Raw genomic sequence first — 21,697 nt, 5'->3', positions numbered from 1 at the left:
AGGGAATAAAGGAATAAAGGTGAAAGGACCTGTGAGACAGAAATAAGTACAGTGAGGAAGAAATAGGCCACTCAGTTACCCATCCAAAGAGAGGTTGGGTGTCCACCCCTTGCACTAGGAACCGGGCCCATGGGGGCTCTGGACCACTTGAACATTGCCTAGAATAACAGCTGGGCCAAACGCCCAAATGAAGACTATGTCCTTGTTGCAACGAAAAAGAGCCACATAAATCATATGGAGCTGGACCATGAGAGGGGGGTCAAAACAACTCAAAAGAAGAGCTTGGAAAGTAGTGAGTCTGAAATGATTAAGAAGTTCTGCTCCGAAGATTGGTAAACATGCTGCAAGGCTAGAAAGATGGCATCAAATTCTGTGAAGAACAACAAACATTCATGGCAGGCTGAAGATGCCTGTTGTGGTTGAAAGGCAGAACTGCTGCAGCAGTTAAAGGTCCACCATTTGGAACCTGGAGCAATCTGTTAAGATTGAGAACAGAAACCAGGATAGAAAATTTCCTGCAGGCATCGAAGAAAGATGAGGTTACTGGTGTAGTCTTTTATAAATGTGTCAAGATCAAGACAAGATCTCAGGAGCAGGAAGAGTCCAAGGAGGAGCTGGCAGAAGGGAGAGACTTGTGTTGTTGAATATTTACTTCAGCAGCCTGCAAACAACGTGTAAAAGAAGGGTAACAGTTTTGGCTCCTTAGCTTGAAAAGCATACAGGGCAGCATGCTGAGGATAAAAAAACGGCACAATAGGGGGGTTTCCAGGGTGCGATTTCAAACGACAGACATAGGACAGTATAAGTTTCAGATCACGAAGAAAAAGTGGAAGTTCCCCAGCTTTTGTGTACCAACTTTGTACAAGAGTGATGCAAAAGGCACCCAGACAGATGCAGAGCCCATAATTTTGAGATATGAAGTTCGAGCAGAGCTACAGATGAGGAGCCATAATCTAACTTGGATGGGATCTGAGCATGGTATCGACAAAGTGAATGTACCACCAGCTGATATGGCCAACTACTCAAAGAATGTAAAAGGCTTCCTGACATGATAGACATAAATATTTGATATGGGGAAGAAAGGATAGGTTGTGGTCAAAATAAAATTTTACTTCCTGGAGTACTTTGAATAGGGTGCTGCTAACAGAGATGGGTCTAGAAACATGCTTCCCATTCCAGCTGCCTCTATCCAGTTCTTATCAAACCTCTTTTATGGTTACACACTTGCACATTCTCAGTTACTAGACTAGAGCATTAAATTACCAATACCTTTAAGCTGATAAAAACCATAACCTTTCATTTTAGGAAGGAATGAAAAGAAATTTGTTTCATTATACCGAAAATTGAATCGAGAATAGAGAAATGTTTCCAACTTGTGTTCTGTGACTAAATTCATTCTGAAACAAAAAACTGATTTTTTTTTTAAATTCAGGAATTCTGAATAGATAATACGATGTATTTTCAGTTTTCCCAAATTTCAAAAATATTTCCAGAACTTTTAAGAATTCAGCCTTTAAAGATTCTGTATGAACCCTGTAGCAGGAAGTTAAATTTTACAGTATTTAGTAAAATCCTTTCATACTTTAAGATGAATGAAACCAAGATGATCTCTTACCATTGCATTTGCATGCACTGAATCATGAGGAATACACACATAATGTCTTGGTGTTACCTGAGAGCTTTATCCTCAAGTATTTATTTACCAACTCGAAAATAATTTTCTGTAAAGATGTACATATTATAAACAATTCACCTCTGTTGTGATGTTTTCCTGTGGAAATGGATAAGGCAAGTCAAGTTTCCCTGCAGTCTTTCTCTCACCTGATAACATACACTTTTATTCTTCAAAACATTTGCCAAGTGTACAATTTTTTGTATAATATTTGCATGAAGTGGAGGTGGGTGAAAGTCGCTATTATTTCATACTTTGTAGAGCTAAAGAGTGTCGTGCCAAAAAAAAAGGGGGGGGATTAATTTTGCACCTCCTATTTGGCGAGGGCTTAAAAATCACAGCATATATATAAAAAAAACTTATTGAGACCACTATCACATTGGTATGGAAATCTGTTAAAAACAGAAAACTTAGCAAAGCTGTAAAGGGTAGTCAAATTAGAGAGTAAAATCATCATTCAGCAAAAGAAGCTTTGTATCCTTCACAGTAGTTTGATAGGATTTCCTTTTATGACTCTTCTCAGCCGGTGTCCTCTATAAGGATTCCTTGTACCACTTGCAAAGAGATCCTTCAAATGTTCACTAAAAACACATCTGTTCCACCAACATCATTCCTTATACCAACTAACATAGCTGTTAATGTCGTGATTATAGTCAATTGCCTGGCTCACTCTTTCATCCGCGATATTTGACTCACGAAAAAAAATAAAAACACAAACAAACAATAACATCCTACTTCTATGCGTTGATCTCTGCTTATCTTGACCACAGACGCAAGCGAAAAGTCACAGTACTTTGTGATCCTTTCTCAATCATGAAATACAAACTTGGATATTACATTCATAACACTACTGCTCCGTAGGAGTGAGCTGATATCAGACAGAAGACAGTGTTGATGCTAGGAAGTGACTCACTATACATGCTTCGATAAATTCTCAAAAGGTGTTGAAATATACTTGCTGGGGTTATGGCACACATTATCAAATTAATATTTAAGTGCAACAGGCAAACTCTCCTGAAAGTAAGCAGGGAAACGGAGGCATAGCTCTTCGTCAGTCCTATAAACAATAAGTGGCGGGTGAGAACAGGTAGAGGGTGGGGTAACTGGTATTTTACGCTGATCCAGAAATTAAGGCTATATTACGGCAAGGCAGGCAGCCCAGTAAACTGATGCCACATGCAGAGAAAGAGCAGAGTGCCTGAGACAACAGCTGAACCTAGCGAACAGCCACCTTCACTGTGCGATGTGCGAGTGCTAACCAGATGATGCCCAACATTTATGTGGCCCAAGGGCCCACTGGATAACAATAAAAAATAATTTGCGGGAGCCGAAGATGGCGAATTTGCCAGAATCATGACATTAAAAATGAAGTTATATTGCAGCTGGTTAAAATGAGCATGCCGCATGAAGCACCTTCATGGGCTGGAGATGGCCTGGAGGCCGTAGGTTGGACACCCCTGCACTAACCATTGTGCCACTAGACCACCCATGAGTGAGAGCAGAAATGGCATTTAAAAATGGTGATAGAGATTGCCCTATTTATAGAGAAAATAGATGAAGGGATAAAAATGATTGTATTACGTCAGTGCAAAGCAAGCACAGTTTAGTAGATCAATAACTTTACTCTACCGAGATGTAATTTTTCGACATTGAGTCTAGAGTTCTAAGAAGGGTGTAACCAAATAAAACTAAATTAATTAATGTATATAAAAGCAAAAAATTAAATGATGTGAAATATTCTGTCACTAATGGTCCATCTTATGCAGCTTACATTTCTTCAATTAAAGCACTGCTTCATGGATAGTTCTATAGCATGTGTGGTTGGATTTCTTGAATAAAATAGTGATGATAAGAATTACCCTAGACTTTGTATACACAGCTGATATTTAAGTATGCATGAGATTTTTTTTCCCCACACTCCTCAGCATATATTTGTGTACATCATGTATTTGTATTTGGTCAAAGACTGCAAATTTCACATTCCTGCTTCGTACATTAGGGCCCTAATGGTTGCATTTTTCAGCAATATATTTCCTTCCTACATATATAAAGCTGCATTAAAACCAGCTTTGAATACTGCATCGTGGACAGAGATACGTGGGTCTGAAAACATGCTTCTCTATTATTGAAAGTAGATGCATACTGACTTCATAGGAGATAATGGGAGGGTGATGCCCCTTCACCTAACTGGCTAGAGGGGGGCAGCTCTTTATCACATTTCGTCTTGCCTGTTAATCTTGGTCAGATTTTGTGTGTGTTGGCGATTTGTGGATACGTGACATCATCACCTATGTTTCTTGATTGGTTTCTGAGTCTTCGTCACTTCTTCTTTTTCTGGACCATTTTCTTTCAACTGTAAAATCTGCAACATCTTGCCTTATTTTTATATCTGTGCATGTTGTGTTCATTTTAGATTCTGATTTTTTTTCTGCAATAGTTCTAACAAGCTGTGATGTTGTCCTTTCACAGCAGGATTCATTTGCAATAAAGTTGACAGAAATACCTTGATAAATGCAGTAGTAAGCATCGATGTTGTGAAACTTTATCATTTTCTCCTGGACTACAGGAACATACCTGAGAGTATCGACATTTCTAGTCCATCGTTGGCTGGTCACAAAGATGAAATATAGCAACTGAAATGATAACTGTTTCTAGCTTTGCGTGCAGTTTAAGTTCACACAGGATTCATCTACATTTGTTGTTCCAAAAGACAGCTAACAGAACACTATGGCTGCTCTAGTGGAGATCCTTGACTTCAACAAAGGCCTTGCTTTAAGCGTTGCCACGTTGTTGTGGTTTTTCATGAGATGACCTGCAGCAGGTTCTCAGACTGGCTGTGGGCTTGTACACTGCTGGTCACCTGCTGCTGCTGATGAAGAAAGATCTTTGGCAGCGATTCTCAGGAGGGCTGTGACAGATGGTGACATGTTCAGTCTGTACCTGGGCTGCCAGCTGATGCAAGATCATCAGGGATGCACTGGTAAAAAATGCTGATGCCTTGTCTGACAGGTCATATAGTTTTCTGATGAGATTTTTCTACTTGCAAGATTCGAGCTGTGCCTAGGATGTATTCCACAGAAACATCTGAATAAAAACAGTACTGGAGTCGACATTAATGTCTCAAAGGGCACTAAAACACAACAGTTGATTCTACAACTGTTTTTTGAGGCCACCATCCATTCTTATTATGTTTGTGAGTTTTCTGGGGTTAGTTTAATTTAATTATATTTAGTAAAACGCTTTCAGCCCGCCTTTAATGGTGGGAAAAAGCACTATATAAATCAACATAAAATGCCCTTTTCTACAATCCAGGTTTGCATGCAGCTAGTTGAAGATGGCATTCAAAACATGCCAGATTTCCTGTTGCTGAAGACTGAAAAGAACAGACCCAACATAAACTTAAAAAAAAAATGATTTTAGAAGTTTTGAATGAAGAATGGCATGAATTCCAGCAAATTAGCTATATCACTATGCTTAACATAGAAGTCCAATGAAGTCTCTGACTTGCAGATGGCCCACTGAAATTGCCTGAAACTTCTTCCATATCTTTCTGGCAGCTGCTCATACTGTATGGTAAGTGCTGCAGGTAAAGTAAAGGTCATTTACTAACCTTCCTTTGGTCACTGGGGGAGTTTTCTCTGGACAAGCCCCTTTATTTGTGACAACAGTGCTTATCTTCTTTCTCTTGATGCTTTACCTGTCTCCAGCTCTCTATCGTGTACCCATTCCTGAAAACTTGGGTCGACTGGAGGAAGTTCTCTGTGCAACATGGACATTGAGCTGGTGTACCAGTGTTTTAACTACTCAGCAATCTGCTTCCCCTAATGGTGCTGAAGGATAAGAAAGACACAAACTTCTGCAAGCTTTTAGCTCTGTTTAAAAATAGGTTCAGCCTGTGTTTCACATGGTTAAAAAAAAATCCCACTTTTAGGAGTTGGGTGGCAGATAGCCAGCTGCTGGGCCTTCTCTGTAAACCCCTGGTTTTCAAACTGTGGTACATGTACCTCTACTGGTACGCAAGCACTAGGTGCCAAAATAAAAGAATGAGTATATATAGACTATATTCGTAGGGCAAAGAGTTGGGAGGTGGTACTCAGTCAATTCGAATTCTGGTACTCGTTTGGAAAAGTTTTAAAACCGGTGTTGTAAGTCATAGATCATGCCTCACCAGGGTATGGTTGTCAAAGCAATATCTATTAAAAGGTATATAAAAACGCCCACAGATTGGTCATTTATGGGACCATCAAAAATATCAGTAATATCTTGATAAATGATATAATTATTGGACAAAGATTATTGCCACATATCATTAAACAGTCCAAATGCAATCAAGTTGCTGATTGACAAGTCAACAGCTTGAATAGTGCTGCTGTGAGGTCAGCAAAAAGTGTGAGAGTTGTTGTATAAAGGAAGAGATAATTTCCCTAAAGACAGATCCCAACATCCTCCCTTTCCCTGGTTTCATTTGCAATCCAGCCCCACAGGGGGTGGTGCCCCATTGGTGTTCCCCAATAACTAGATCAGAAGAGAGACCCTCATCATCAGGGGCTATAGTTATAAAGCAAGGGAAATGTTCCCATGGGGCAAAGTGAAGAAGCCAAGGGTAAGAGTCTTGTCTCTGAAACTGCAAAGTGGTGTATAAACCCTACAAACACTGCTTTCTATTACTTTACCCCCTTTCCATTGCTTTATAATCAACTTCCCCTATCCCACCCCTGAAAAAAAGGCCACATCTGTGGTGTCTGGACACTGCTTGAAAAATACAAAGATAAGACACTTGTCCTCAAATTCTCTCATGTTGCCTCAGGGCAGTGACTTACCCTCGCTTCATAACTGTGGCCTCAGGTCTTTCAAACCACTATGAAATATAATTAACTGCAAAAGTTTAGAATTATAAAAAAGAGTATATGATCTCCCACATTCCACAACCAGAAACCAGGGGCAGGCCTGCTCAAATGTCTTTGATACATTGTCGCGAGTCTCATCATCACTGTCTGAGGACAGCTCACTCTCAAAGTAGTGCGACCTGATGCTTTTTGTGTCCTTTAGGTTCATTTTGCCGATGTTCATTCCCACCATGAAGTCCAGCAAGGGGATGCAACCAAGTGGCACCACACAGGGTACTTCCATCAAGGCCACATTAGGGCTAGAGTCTATAGAATAGACTAACGTCACTAACCCAACTGCAGCATTAAGAAAATACCTTGCATGACCGGCCAAATGATGGGTGTAGACAAAACTTACTTCCCATCTAGTGGAAGTCTGGGTCAAAGGGGTGTATAGGTGTGATGAACCAGAACACCTCGTGGACTTCAACCCCCAGGATTACATTCATCTCCAGGAAGGGTCTTTTTGCTTGGCAAACACAGGCCTAAAGGGAGGACATGGTAGAGACAGAGGAGAGGAAAGGTGAAACAGCAGCAGAAGTTGGGAGTTATTTTTAGAAAAGAATACAGGCAAAAGAGCCAGGAAGGCAGAAATAAGAGGGCAGAGAAAGGTTGAGAGTTCAATCCTGGCATGTAAAATGAGATTCCCAAGGGGCACTATATTGTTGTAAACACAAAAGAGATAACTAATAATAATGACAATGAAAAGGTACATCTAAAGCTACAACAAAAAAAACCAACCAAACAAAAAAAAAAAACCTACCTTGTACTCTGATATTCTAGGCATGTAGTCTTCTCCCAGCTCAAGAACCTGAAAAATGGAAAAAGAAATTAAATATTCCCTCACATGCAACTTACTTCTTTTGCAATTTGGACAAGAACAATTCAACCTTAAAATAAAAAGCAAAATAAAACAAACTACACAACGTTCAACAGATTATATATTTGAAAACAGAAACGTAGTAATTTTACCTTATAGGCAATGAAGTCTCCTATCTTTGGTGCAGCTCTTAGATCAGGCAGTTTACTGAAGTTACAAAAAAGGGGGGCTGCAGTGATTTTAATACTTTCTTCAGAGTTGGTATCAGCAAGAAAATCCTTTATTTTTAATTTTTCTGACGGCCATAATGCAGAATTCACTGCATCTGATGTATTATGATCATTCTGAAAGAGTAAAAAAATTTTATTAAAAGAACTATAAAATGCAATTAAAGTTTTTGCTTTTGGGATAGTACACAGATGGTTCTGTACCCTGGTGGTAAGAGTTCTTGGCTTGAGGTTGAGTTGAGACTATAAAATATTGCCTCCAGCTTTACACAGCAGCAATAGGCATCTGATTTATCAAGTAAAAGGTTGAAAGAAGAGATGTGGGATCTAGTGACATATGTTGTGGCCTAGGTATGATAAACTACATGCAGTTTATGTCCACCTCACACCTAATACACTGTCATAGATCCTTTTAAGGACAAGGGAGGGTGTTATAAGGCTAATTCGAGGATTTTTTATAACATGCTGACCAAACTAACTACAGTTCATATGTCACTCATATTTAATTTATTACAAATTAGAAAAGAAAGATATAATCTGGGGCACAATTTTCTAATCAGCATTGATAAAGTCTGACACAACATGCCATGTTTCATCTTCATGGTGCTTTTCATCTTTCATGCTTCTTTTTGTTTTCATGAGTGCTTTTAAACTATTGTTACCCATGAAAGCAATATTCAAAGAGATATTAAAAAATTCACACCGCACTCTTGTCTTTTTGTCCTACTACATCCGCTTTTTGTAATCTTTTTCTTGCAACCATTGATGTTTGGTAACAACACCATGCACAGAAAGAGGCTAAAACCATGACATCATGAATGCCTACAGATATCCCTAATTAACACATGGTCTCAACTCTCCTGATGACTGTATGCAGTCTTGAGAACAAATTAGAACATTAGTGATATCAAGGTGTTTGACTTCTTTTTGTACATGATGTTCATATGCTGATATTTTGAGAATGGACACCACTAGATCATTCAAAATGTCTACTGCAAATTTTTTCAATAAAATGGAAGAAATCCCTCTGAGAATAAGCAAAAATCACACTGATAATGCTAATATTCATGTCTTACGTAAGTAGTCAGCTGCATTTTTGTCTCAATGGCTGGAAGTCTGCATCTGCCTGAAGGGGATGAAAAATTGTCGGTGAGGTGAAAGGTATTATTTTTAAGAGGATCTGTGGTCCTAGTGTATTTCACTGCACCATTGCAGAGGCGTTCTGCCTTCATGTATGATGGAAGCAATAGACCCCGCTCTGCTGGAGTCATTTTAAGGTACTGTGTCATGTCTGGTTGCACGACTTCCAAAACCAACTGATGAAACAAACAAAAAAAGAAACCAACAGACTTAATAATTAAGAAATAGGAGTGAGGCAATCGTATAGTGCCGTCTACTAAGTTCATAGTATAACAAAGTCCTGTAGACCGATTCCACATGCAAAGAAAAGACCAGCGCATGCCCAATAGTTGCAGGCATGCGTAAAACACAAACATGCAAACAAGGTCCAACTCCAGACCATTCTGTTTTCTCAAGTTTTCTGTTTCGTTAAAAAGTATAGCAAGCCTGTGCTTAGCTTAATTACATTTCTGGAGTGTACAGGTAGAAGGCAAGACACTGAAACGTCTTACAGGCATGTTGACCATACAGCTGTATTTTGTAAACTATGGGACGTGGAGGTAGTATTTTCATGTCTCTCTCCTAGGAATCGTTGACAAAGCAACTTCAGATAAAAAAGATGTAAAAAAAACACTCATAGGATATTCTTGTAAAGGAGGATCATTACTACCATTTCTAATATCTAAATTAAAATTAGAGCTAGAACAAAGGTGGGTGGCACAAAGGGCCTGAAAAGCAGGTCAATTTGCCTTAGAAAGGTTCCACTTTTCTTCATAAAAATTAATATCCTGCTCCAGAATAGTTAAAAATTGCATACTTATGGGAAAGTTATCAGTCTCGCATAGGTCATCATGTACACTCCAGTTAAAGTTTAACAATAATGACCCATAAATTTACAGCCGATATACTGTTGCTGTATGGTCAAAAGCTGTTCAGACCATCATTTAAAAAACAGAGATCGTTTTCAATAAAAAAAGTTCCCAACAACTCTCCCCTAACATTACTCAAAGCCCCACCCCACAAGTGGTGCCCATTAAAGTCCCCCAAAAGAACGGGAGAAGGACGTTGGGTCAGAAGACCCTCAAGGTCATGTAGGTAGATCAAAGCAGAAGGTGGAATATAGGCACAGCATATAGTGATAGTCTTGTCCAGAGTAACCCATGCAACAACAGCCTGAAGGAGAGTAGACAGTGGTATCTGGCTACACAAAAGGTAAGAGTACCGAAAAAGAGCTGAAAGTTCTGGCGTAAAACTCAAAAGCCTTTGAAGGAAAATGAGGTGGAAGGTAGAACATCCAGGTCTTCTCGGGAGATATGGACAGAATGTGGAAGATAGACATGCCAGATAGTCTTGTTCATAATAATCTGGGAAGCAGAAGTGTCAAAGTGCACTGAAAGTTCCTCTGAATTTTAGATTCAGGGGTGGAAATGACTGGCTATATCTTGGAATAGAATTGGTTTACAAATTCTTACACCTTCTTGTTAAATGATGAAATTTAAACATTACATGGTCTTGTTGCAGTTGATTTGTATGAATTATTTTCGGCTTTTTACTTTTTTTTATAGTATATATGTCAGAAAAATACTAACTTACCTGATTCTGACGTGGTTTGTCTTCACACCTACTGTTGGGGCTAGATGACTTCCCATGTGGTAGTATTGTACCAATCTTTTTCTCATGCTGTTTACTGCAGTCATCATTTTGTTTAACATCCTCTTTTCCAGGTACCATGCCTAAGGCATCGGCATCTATGTTATAGTGACTTGAGCCCTTTTCATCTTTTCCAGTTCTGTCTATAAGCTTGACATTTTTAGTGTGAGTCTCATCACTGTTCGAGACATTTCAACTGTGCAACACTCATAAATGGCTTTTCAGTAATTCTGTCTTCCTCTCTGGTTTCTTCAAAAAAACCTGCATTATTGTAATTGTCCACATCACTCTCATTATCTGAAAAGAACACTGTTTTCCTTGATCTTGGCTGTTTGTTAACTGGAAGTCTGAGTTCTCTGACAGAAGGATCTGTATGAGCATTGTCTAAGTTACTAGTGTTGATCATTGCTCCTTTTCTTCGCTTTCTTTTTCGAGTTTGCTTTCTTTCTCTTGTATAGAGGTTACTCTGAGCTATTACATCGGAGCCTGAAGCATAATCATCTACATCTTTTTTCACTTCCTTCAATGAAGTTCCTGAAACATTTATGGTTATAAAGAAGGTATGGTCAAATTCTTTTCCTTTGATTAGTCCTCTGAATCAGTATCAAATTTGTAGGATTCTTGATTAAAAGAATAATGAAGACTTTGTGATATGCACCTTTTTGTCAAATTACCATATTTCATACAAACATCCAAACATGAACATCAGGCTACATCAAAATTCTTCCAGAATGGTTGGTTGGTGCTGTTTTATGCAACAACAAAGACTATATCACAGAAAAGTGTGAAATTTTATTGAAGCAATGAGACAATGCTTCATTAAATAAACAATACAAACTATGTTGTGGCCTCCAAAAAGCCACCATTAGAGTAGAGACTGTGAATGAAATTAACATATCGTTTTTGTAAGGTATTTGACCATTAGAATTTACTGCTAATAGGACTAGACAGGTAAGTAGTTATATATTTTGTGTAACTGTCACCATTTAAAAAAAATTCTAGCCTAAAATATATTTTTGGGGTTTATACAAGAAATTGCTGTTTCAAGATGGACTGAGGTTGGAACAGTCTATTTCTGCATAATTATAACAATCCAGACACACAGCAATAGTACAGCTGTGATTCCTGAGAATACAGATACCCACCAGTAAATGAAACTTTCTGATCTTCTCCAATATTTGGGATGTACTTCTTACATTGTTCTCATTAACAGTCCCACTTGGGTTCTTGCCAAAATTTATATGATTCTCCTCTTGAGTAGATCCAGGAACATTGTCATTGACAGTTAATTTTTCGGCATATTTAGTGCTTGCATCCTTTGATACTTTGAGTCTAAAAGAGAAACACTTTTTTGAGAACAGTCTTATTGATCACCACATTCCTCTACAAATCTTGTCGTTATTGCAAAACACTTTCAGGTTGTGTGACTTACCATATCTTAAGAAGTGAAGGTAAGATATATTGGCCTTTTTACTTTAAAGTCATGAAATATAACGAAAATGTATGTACTGATGCACTAAACCAAATAATACCTTAAAATGTCCATAAAACAACCTGTTATGCCTGGCTTTCTAACACTTTTACTGGTTCATGAACTGAAGAATAAATCTACATTCAACCATTTGTACAGCTTCAACAGCCATTTTAATTACCTGGGCTACCTGAAAAATGACATCTGGTTTCCTGAACTAAATTTAGTTATATCGAACAGATTTGTTTTAACATTACAACATACGAGGAAATGGCTCTCAAATTGTTTGAAATGTCCCTACAGCTTTATTTTTTTATTATGGTTAATATTCACAAAATTCTTTACATGTAATTTGTGGGAATCTACCAAAATGTCTTGACAATTACTTAAACTTTAGGTTAAAGGTAAACATAAAGGTCAATGTGCCTAAATCAAAGTCAGTAAAACTGGAGCCATATATTGCATAAAAACTTTCAAATTGAGAAAATAACGGCACCTACAACCTATGAAAAGTACGCTACCTAATAATGATAGCCCAGAAAAGCTGAAAACTAACAATCATGAGGTGATCTTCTCACCCAAAAGAAAGTCAGATGCCTGGCAAAAGAAATCATCATCAAGCTGCCCAAAAACACAATGATGCATAACAAAACAAACACACACACTCAGAGCCAATATACAACCAAATCTACAGAGATGTCATTCTGATGGAAGAATTCCAGATGGAAATCAAACACTCAAGTGTATGGTGCCAGGACCCAACTGTCATAAATGACATTTTCAGGCACTTGAGATCTCTTGCTGAAAGAACTTTGCACAAAATCTTTAATGGCTTGTGGAAAACAGTTTCAGCCAGATTGAAGGTCATAATCACTTCTACTCACAAGAAAGAAAACGACAAGGAGCCATGCAGCCACTGCTCTGGTATTAGTCTACTTAGTTACCTTAAACAATCCTGCCATCCTTCGAAATCACAACACTGTTCCACACGCTGACTTTCCCATGTCTGAAACCTACCTTACATTAATATGAAATCAGTTTTATTTAAGGCGTATTAGATTTATATATTAACTTAAGGAAAAAGTTGTGAAATGGCGATCATGTAAAATCTGTAACCTACGTCGCTAGAATAACGTCATTCTCACGTAAGACACGAGAAGTTTCTCCTGACGGCAATATACATCCTTGAAGCAACAGTTCTCCGATGTCCCTTTCATTACTTAGCGCCTGTATTTTCTGCCTTACATCGGCTATTAGAGGGTGCTCATCGAAGTCAACCTGCATCCAAAAGGGATTTAAACTCTTTATTTCTACTCTAATTCGACACATTGCGCTTGCCATCATGATGCTGTCGACAGCTTGTATTGGCGTGTGCGCCAAATAAGGGGACTTTACCCATAAACCATAATGTGAATACATTCCCTTTGTAAATCATCGCAGCAAGTTAATTACTTGTTTCTCCCTTGAGGAGTATAGGGACGGTTCTCAGCTAGTGAAGGTATTTAAGTACTTTTGTGTTGCAATGGTAACTTACAACACATCTGTTTAAAGATTTAGCTTTTAAATAAAACGAGTAATTCTTTATTACTGTGATACTTTAGACAGTCTGTGAAAATATTGGTATTAAATTTAAAACAGTATCCGTCGATTCGAGCTACGAAGTAAACATGTATGTCATATCCCACTCCCAAGTTACATTTGAGCGATTGTGAATCAAACGGCAATGTTGATTCACAATCGATCACTTACAAGATCACTTACTTGTCTCGAACACAGTCATATTTTGTGTACTGTAGAATTTATGTAGAAGCGATGCCATTATGTAAAATAAGGTGACCAGACGTTTCGGGGGCGAAAGCGGGACACGTGCCGATGATGGTGTCGTCACCGTCAATAAACGCCGAAAAAAGTGATTTTTAAAGACAATCGGGACATTTGATGTACTTGCCAGAAAGCCAGAAAGCGGGACATTGGGCGTCCCGCCCGATATTCAGACACGAGGTCAAAATCGGGACTGTCCCGCCTAAAGCAGGACGTCTGGTCACCTTATGTAAAACCAATTTATGCATTCCACGTACCGTTCTGATCGTGTCGACCGCAGCAGACCCAGTGCTGACTTACTGTTAAAAGTATTCAGTTTGTCCTCCCCCCCCCCCTCTTGTAATTTCTTTAAATACTTTTGTCGTTTTTTGTGGGTTGCCCTGTATACTTGTTATATAGCAATCCACTAGTGAATAAAGTTGTTTATTTCTATGTTATGTGTAAGCCAAGATTGGTATGAAAAGGTGCTTTCGATGCCTTTGGCATAGCCAATCACTTGGCTTCCAAAAAAAAAAAAAAAAGGGACCCAAACAAACATTCAGGACAGGACCGATGCTTGCTTATGTTGAGCCCTAATTGAGAGAGAAGTGATATGCCCTGCTTCCCCAAAACCTCAAGCAATTATCAAACATTCAACCATAAATATAATGTCATTTATCAAAATTACTAATTTCAGTGCTGTTTTGGATGTTTAAGAGTTTTTTTCCTGATCTGGCATAATATAATAAAACGCATATGAAAACAGAAGACATAATGTAAATCTTTGATTTTTAATTTTCTAGTCCTGCATTGCCTTAAAGGCCAAAGTTCAGCCTTTAAGTAAAATAAATTGTACCAGTAAATCTATTAAATGCATATATATTACTTAAAAGTGAAAACTTAGTCCATTTTATTTAACTTTTTTCAAAAGTGCATTGATGAAATGGTTACAGTGGGTAACATGTATCCCCACTTTCTTAAGGCATTCTGGTGACACAATGGTTAGTGTCTATCACTGATACAGTGAGAATTGGCTGTCCAGGGTTTATAATAATAATACAGTGAACTTATATATCGCCATACCCTGGTCCTATGGGCAGGCTAATAGCACTTTACAGAAAAAAAGACATACAGGCAGACATGGACTTGCGCACCTAACATTGAATGCATGTCAGATGAAAGTTATGAAGCCAGAAGCTGCTTCCAGCATGCACAGTTCATTTGAAAAACCATAATGCAGGCTGAAATTGTACCTTTTCACACCACAGGTCCAGTCATAGAAAGGATCTAATAGGTGTAAGCTATTTTATTTTGTTGCTCATTGGGTCACCTGCAGAATGCCTATTTGAAAACCAAAAAGAATTCACAAGCTGTCAGAAGAGAAGCAGGGCAAATCCAGCAAGTAGTTTCAAGACATCCTTCACAAATCTTAAAACCAAATGCTTATTCAGTAGTGTAGTATCTTTTCACGGATTAACTCCTGTCTCAGGCAAGCTGTTCTTTTTCTGCATGTGGCTAGCTGCCTTGGCTTGATATTGCCATAGTTGCTGGCTTTGCTCCCCCCACCCCCCCTCCCACTTTGTTAGCCCTACATATGTAGTAGTCACTTGGCAATGGAGAGAATTTCTAAAAGATGTATTTATGCAGTTTTCCATTTGTGGAATGTTTGTAAGCTGTTAAGTTGCATGCAGCATCATACTGTGTATATATATATATATTCAACTTTGATTATAATTCCTCAGTGTTATTCTTAGTGTATGGTTGAAATATGGTTGCCCTGTGTGATAAATGCTTTCATTTTGTTTTGTTTTTTTTAGATGGAACAATTGAAAGATATGAACCAAAGTGTCACTGACTTCACAGAAGACATTCACACCATTCTTCTGAGGCAAAATGAGGTCAGCTGTTTCTACTTTTATATGATTGCTAAAGGTGGCAATGACTCTGTTCTCGCTTTTTCTGACCTTTTGAGCATTCAAGTTTTTATGCTGCGCCTTTTTCTTCTGACCTATTTTATAGCATGCAAAATGATTGCATTTCCACGAGAGTGTGGTGCTTTTCCATAGAAGTCTATCATCATTATCATTATTATTGTAGTAGTATGGGATCTAGATATGTATGTGTGTTAGGCCATGAAGTGTGTGTCCTGTCTTTTGATTTGTACAGCTGCTCAAACAGTTTACATTATAAATACGTTTGAGGGGATTGGACAGGATATAAAAAGTGTAAGTTTGGGGATGTTTGAGTGGACGTAATTTAAAACAATGATGACTATCAGTAAATGGTAATTAGAAAAATTATAGAAGTGAGAGGTAAAGCAGTGGCTGAGAACTATCAAGCTTATATTCCAGTGGAAAAATAAAGCATCTTAACAATTATGTTTTCCACCCTTCTATAACTTTGATGGACAGGATACTGGTTACACTTTAATCTTAGGAGACATAAGACCAGCACAATATGATAAAGAAAGATATTGTAGATGAAGATAATTGTCAGTAGATAATAGTTTTAATTATCCTACTAAAATTGTGATATTCCTGCTAAAATTGAGGAAAACAAAATTATCCAGTCTTAACATTTCTTAACATGGATCGAGAAGGAATACAGCACATAGAAGGCTACTGGTCCAGAGACCTACTGTATTTTTAGAATTTAGCTTCACACAGACATCTGCCTTAGTATGTGTATTTATAGTTAGCTCATAATAAGATTCTCAAGCAGCTTTACTGAATAAATTTCACCATAAAAATGTAGAGCACAAGCCTGTATCTTTCTATCGGCCATTTTAATTTGCCTAATCCATTAGAACAAATGTGTGTATATTTGTATGTCAAAAATGCTGCCTTGGACTGTCTATGTCTAAAATCTGATCTGACAGATATTTGCAAATGATTGGGCTTAGTTAATTGGGTATTATTGCATGGAATCTAAGCAAGCAGCTTTCATTCTGAGACTTGCACCTTTAAAATAATCATATTGACTGCTTGGAATGAAATCAGAACAGAAGCTCTCTGTGAATTTACTAAGCACAAATAATTGTGCCAGGAAAATATAAAGTGTAATTATTTTCTACTCATAAGACATGATCACAGAGTTACATAGACTCGCATTCTCCTATGCGTGCCTAGTTTTACTTTATCCCAATAAATGCTCAGCCCTGCTAACCAGAGTCTTGGTGGTTGTTTTTTTTCAGAACACTAAAAAAAAATATGATACTCTTTTGTCTTTGGTGGCAAATCTAGAGACAAAGGTAAGATTAAGTTATGTTACATGACAATGAGAGATCTTACAAGAGGGCAATCAGATAAATGTAAATGAACATCTCAGCAATTAAATTTGGATGTGACCTGTGAAAAATATAAACTGATAGTAATGTTATCAATAACAGAGACACTTTGTAGACACTGAATGTTTTCAAAATGTTTATTTAATTTATTAATTTTGTTACCTTTTTCACTTTATCTGTTGAATTAGGATTGAGTTACAAAAGAAACACAAATACACCTGGTGTATAATCCTTTCAGGAAGAGCAAATATTTGTAAGGAATGAGTTAATCATGTCTTACCTGTTTGCATCCAGCGAAGTTCCTGAGCTGAGTGTTGTGTAATGTGTAAAGCTGTCATTGTTCTAAAATGAATTTTCCCTTGTTTCCCTTAATAATTTGCTATAAACTCTTTTATTGAATCTTTGTTATTTTTTTAATACATGAATTCATGTTTTGTAGCCAAAGATTGCAATGGATTACCTCAAACAACTTCGAGGTAATGTCATACTTTTGGGAAAAGAGCATGAAAAACTTGTGGGAACACTAATGGTGAGATTATGCTTTAATGTTTCTTCTTCAAATGTTACTAGATCTAGATAATTTTAAGAGTGACAGTTACTAAGACTCCCAGTGCTTTGCTAAATATTAGGACACAACTGTTTACAATAATCAGTGGTTGAAGAGCTTAATAAACACTTTGCACTGTCACCCAGCGAAGTATTATGAACTAACTCTCCTTGCTTTATACATAAACTTAAAAGAGCCAAAACTTGTTCAGACAGAGAACACTATCTAAGCTATCACATTGAGGGATGTGGTAGAGGGCAGAAATTGAACTTAATTTTCACTTGCCATTTCATTTTGTTTGAAGTGCAGATCAAAATCAGTACTTAGGGATATCTCACTGAACTCCCTTCTCCACCACCCTCACAGTATTGCTGCTGTTTGCATTTTCATCTTTGTCCGTTCAAGTTGTTGAAATTTTATCTAGACTGTACCACACTTCACTGTTAGATTTATTTCTAACAACCAAGAAAAAAAGAAAAAGAAAGAAAAACAAGCCTGTGGGACATTAGATTGTCGTGAAGAGAATGTGGAAATTGGTGCCTTTAGATTCTAAACGGGGACAGTACACACAGGTCACTGTCAACACACTCCGTTCCACACCTGTCCTTTCTTACAACAAAGTACAAAGATTTGTATGTGGGCTTTCTCTCTGTGGGATCTTGTATTAATTGTAAGGGGAAGGGTGACAACTCTTACAAAACTCAACCATCAATACATAAACGTGACTATAAAACATAAATATCATATTAATGTCATGAATGACTTTCAACCTCCCTGACGTTCCTTTTAATTAGGCAAATGTTCCTTCAATAGTTCAACAAAATAGTTCAACTCACTTACTGTTGGGATGATGTTCCGGAGACGTTCAAGCTTATCTCAACACACTTCTACACTTCCTTGAATACTCGTCTGTGAAACTTCCTTGAATAACCGTTCTTGTAAATGCTTTGAATAACCATTCTTGTAACTTCCTTGAATAACCGTTCTTGTAACTTCCTTGAATAACTGTTCTTGAAAACTTCCTTGAATAACCGTTCTGGAAAACTTCCTTAGCTGGGACCACTGGGGTTGACAAGGTCAATACTCCAGGCTGATGTTGTACGTATCCTTGTCCTTGATGAACGGGTGTTGACGACACTTTCAAAACTTCCAAACAGTAGGTGCTGACTAGACAGACACACCTGACACACTTTCCGAGTCCCCAAACCACAGGTGCTGATTCGGTAGAAACACCCGGCTGGTGACGATATAACTCCAAAAGTCTTGTCTTCTTTCCATAATTTCTTCCTCCTGGATAATTCCTCTTGGGTAATTCCTTCTTCTCCGAGTTAATTTCTCTTCCTGGTAAATCCTCCTATGTTATTCCTCTTCCAGGCAATTCCTCCTAGGTAATTCCTGCAATGCTTATTTGTCTAATGAATATTCGTATAGAACTTTATCACTATTACATCAACAACCTATTACATCAACTCTTTCCACCATCACTTCTAACCAAATATTACATCATTTCACGCCATTCTTTCGCGGATAGGGAGATACCCAAAGCAATAAAAAACAACTTTTTCCATACCTTGACTAGGCAAGGAATTAATCCGATTCCCAAATCTCTTCTACTCAAAATTCGCTAGTCTGCTGAGAAGACTGGCGTGAGTATAATCCAACTCAGTATTTTTCTCATACACCTCGGATTCAGTAAACCTGTTGCTCACTCATGCATGCTTTTTCTGAAAATGTCCTCACTTCCATGCATTCCATCTAGTGCACGGGTAAGGGCGATAATCTCTGCCTACCAAGAGACAGAGGCGACAACCCCCCCTGCTCCTAACAAACTTGTTTAAGAAAAGATCAGTGAAAAGTTGCTTGTACTTAATTTCTTCAAGACAGTTTAATTATGTATATGAGAATAAAAACTTTTGTGATGATGTAAACTTAATTCCCTTTATGAAAACAAAATTTGATAAAAGAATTTGTGTTAGCCTCTGTAATTTTACCATGTCTTTATTTAATTATACCAGAAACAATGTTAACATGACTTTTTTTTTCCCCAAATGTAGTATTTCCCATGGGCAGATCAAGATGAAGATGTGGTTACTGAGTACCAGGCGTTTTTGCTGAATTTAGTTTCAGCTCATCCATACTATTTAAGAGCTTGTATAAAAATGGTTATCAGACACTTTTTTCCAGGTAAGCAGTAAATGAAAACTTTACATACATTTCTTACAAAATTTTCTAGAAATATGAGAAAGGCAGTAGTGAATGCCACTTGCTAAGATCAACTCCTGCATTACAAATTCATTTGTTTATGATATTCATATGGTTTTTCTGCGTACATGAAACCACCCTTCAAGTACCCTGAAAGATGATCATAGAGAGTTGTATCAGGTCCAAACCAGGCCAGGTTGCTCTGTGCCAAAAATCTGGGAAAGGTCTTAATAAAGAGGTTTTACTGTATTTAAAGTTTAATGTATATTCTAATAAAATATTTCATTGTTTGGCTCTTTATCTTTGCATATATTGATTTGTACAATTCACTTTTACAATTGTTGTGCATCCATGTAGTGCTTTGTAAACACTTGTTTAAACTGTATGTCATCCTTGGTTGTCTTTATTTTAGGTTAATAGGTGTAAATCTTGAAACACATTGTACTTCATGTCACTACTATTCTAAGCAAGGAATGGCTTTGCTTTTTGTCCCTAAGGAAAGAACTAAAATGGTCACTGAGGAGTACTTTGGTGAGGGAGCTCTAGTATTGCGCTTCAGTGACATAAATAAGACATTCTCTTGAGTTTTACATCATGTGCCTCAGGTCCTTATGCTAGATGTTATCAGATACATTTTTAATGTCAAGTATATTGTGGAAGAGCTCTTGCTGATGATGTCAGTGCTTTTCAGGATCAGACAGTTGAAGAATTATTTAGCTGGGCTTTTGTTCTGATCCACCACCTGCTGGTGCAACTTACCTTGTAGTGGTGTGGTGGCTTGTGCGCCTTGTCGATCCACAGCGCTATGTTGGCGGGAGCTCCTGGCAGGTCTAACCAAGCCAAACAGGTCTGTCAGAGTAAAGGCCAGACTATAGTGTTGCACGCTGGCCCTCCAGGTTGGGGGTTTTCCTTTGGGCTAACAATCCACTGATGTCAAAAAAAAAAAAAAGCTGTTTGCAGAAACTGCAACAGTACCACAGCAAGGGCCTGGTCAGGAAGATTCCTTTTTAGAAAACCTTATGACGCATGCTGGTGAAAGTCTTAGGCTCTGAAAGCCAGCTCACCAACTCATCTTTTGACAAATAAGGCAAGAATCAGGATAGAGACCTGGAACAGAACCCTCTATGAAAGGGGCAAGTCAGCTCAAGTGGCAAGTGAAATGAGAAAATACGACTTCAGAGTTCTTGGGTTATGCAAAACCAGATGGAATAGAAGTGGCCAAACCAGACTAACATCAGGAGAAGCTATTATTTATTCTGGCCACAAAGACCTAGACCACAATCATACCCAGGGAGTAGCACTGCTGATGTTAACAGAGGCAACAAAGGCACTGATGGCCTGGGAACCAGTCTCACCACAGTTCATGTCCGCAAGATTCAACGTCAAAGGAAGGTAGATCACCATCATCTAATGCTATGCACCAACAAATGCAGCAGAGGAAAAAGAAGACCTACAGTTTCCTGCAGTCTCAGCTTGATCACACACCAAAAAGAGATCTGCAGATCATAATAGGAGACCTAAATGCCAAAGGTGGGCCCAACTAAGGGGCGCTGCCCAAAACCACGTCCACTGGTGAGGTGTTGTTGCGGTCCTATACTCCTCAAAGGAGCAATAAGAAATAAACTACTACTATACAACTAAATTACTAAATGCCAAAGGGGGAGATGATAACACCAACAGGAACTCATCATGGGAAGACATGGCTTCGGCACCTGCAACGAAAACGGGAAGCTCTTCACAGACTTCTGCACTTTCAATGACCATGTCATAGGTGGCACTGTGTTTTCACACAAGAATACACACCACCAGCTCCTAATGGCAGTCTTCAAGATTAAGCTGAAGTCCTTCATTGATCCAGCAGGCAAACCACACCACAAATTCAATACTCAATACCTCAAGAACACAGTAACAAGGGAAACTTATAACTGTGAAGTCAAGAATAAGTATGAGGCCCTTTCAGGACTAACAGAAGAATCAGTGGAAGAACACTGGTCAACACCTAAGAGCATTTGGAAGA

General features: G+C 38.1%; 2 protein-coding genes across 5 annotated transcripts in view; one reads left to right on the top strand and one right to left on the bottom strand.

The window, feature by feature from the left end:
* Nucleotides 1–4,515: 4,515 nt before the first annotated feature.
* LOC112570133 lies at nt 4,516–13,235 on the bottom strand. 4 transcript variants are annotated; one of them, XM_025248395.1, is made up of 6 exons: nt 12,966–13,235; nt 11,520–11,706; nt 10,318–10,908; nt 8,682–8,921; nt 7,531–7,722; nt 4,516–7,369 (listed from the first exon to the last, which is right to left on the bottom strand). In XM_025248395.1, the coding sequence occupies exons 3-6, from the start codon at nt 10,453–10,455 to the stop codon at nt 7,280–7,282; spliced, it is 660 nt and encodes a 219-aa protein (XP_025104180.1). In that variant the 5' UTR covers nt 10,456–10,908; nt 11,520–11,706; nt 12,966–13,235; the 3' UTR covers nt 4,516–7,279. The 4 variants fall into 4 exon arrangements, with proteins under 4 accessions (XP_025104180.1, XP_025104202.1, XP_025104192.1 ...); XM_025248417.1 differs by having other exon boundaries at nt 12,991–13,235; XM_025248407.1 differs by lacking the exon at nt 12,966–13,235 and adding an exon at nt 12,790–12,959.
* Nucleotides 13,236–13,277: 42 nt separating this feature from the next.
* Nucleotides 13,278–21,697, top strand: part of LOC112575177 (RNA polymerase I-specific transcription initiation factor RRN3-like) — a 45,656-nt gene continuing 37,236 nt past the window's right edge. Inside the window, exons 1-5 of the mRNA XM_025256848.1 lie at nt 13,278–13,343; nt 15,463–15,543; nt 16,839–16,895; nt 17,371–17,460; nt 19,533–19,662. Of these exons, the coding sequence (XP_025112633.1) occupies nt 15,463–15,543; nt 16,839–16,895; nt 17,371–17,460; nt 19,533–19,662 (358 nt within the window). The 5' untranslated portion in view covers nt 13,278–13,343. The remainder of the gene's footprint in view (nt 13,344–15,462; nt 15,544–16,838; nt 16,896–17,370; nt 17,461–19,532; nt 19,663–21,697) is intronic.

Source organism: Pomacea canaliculata, linkage group LG1 (assembly GCF_003073045.1).
Source record: "Pomacea canaliculata isolate SZHN2017 linkage group LG1, ASM307304v1, whole genome shotgun sequence".
Lineage (NCBI taxonomy): Eukaryota > Metazoa > Mollusca > Gastropoda > Architaenioglossa > Ampullariidae > Pomacea > Pomacea canaliculata.
This window is presented reverse-complemented; position numbering and strand designations above follow the sequence as displayed.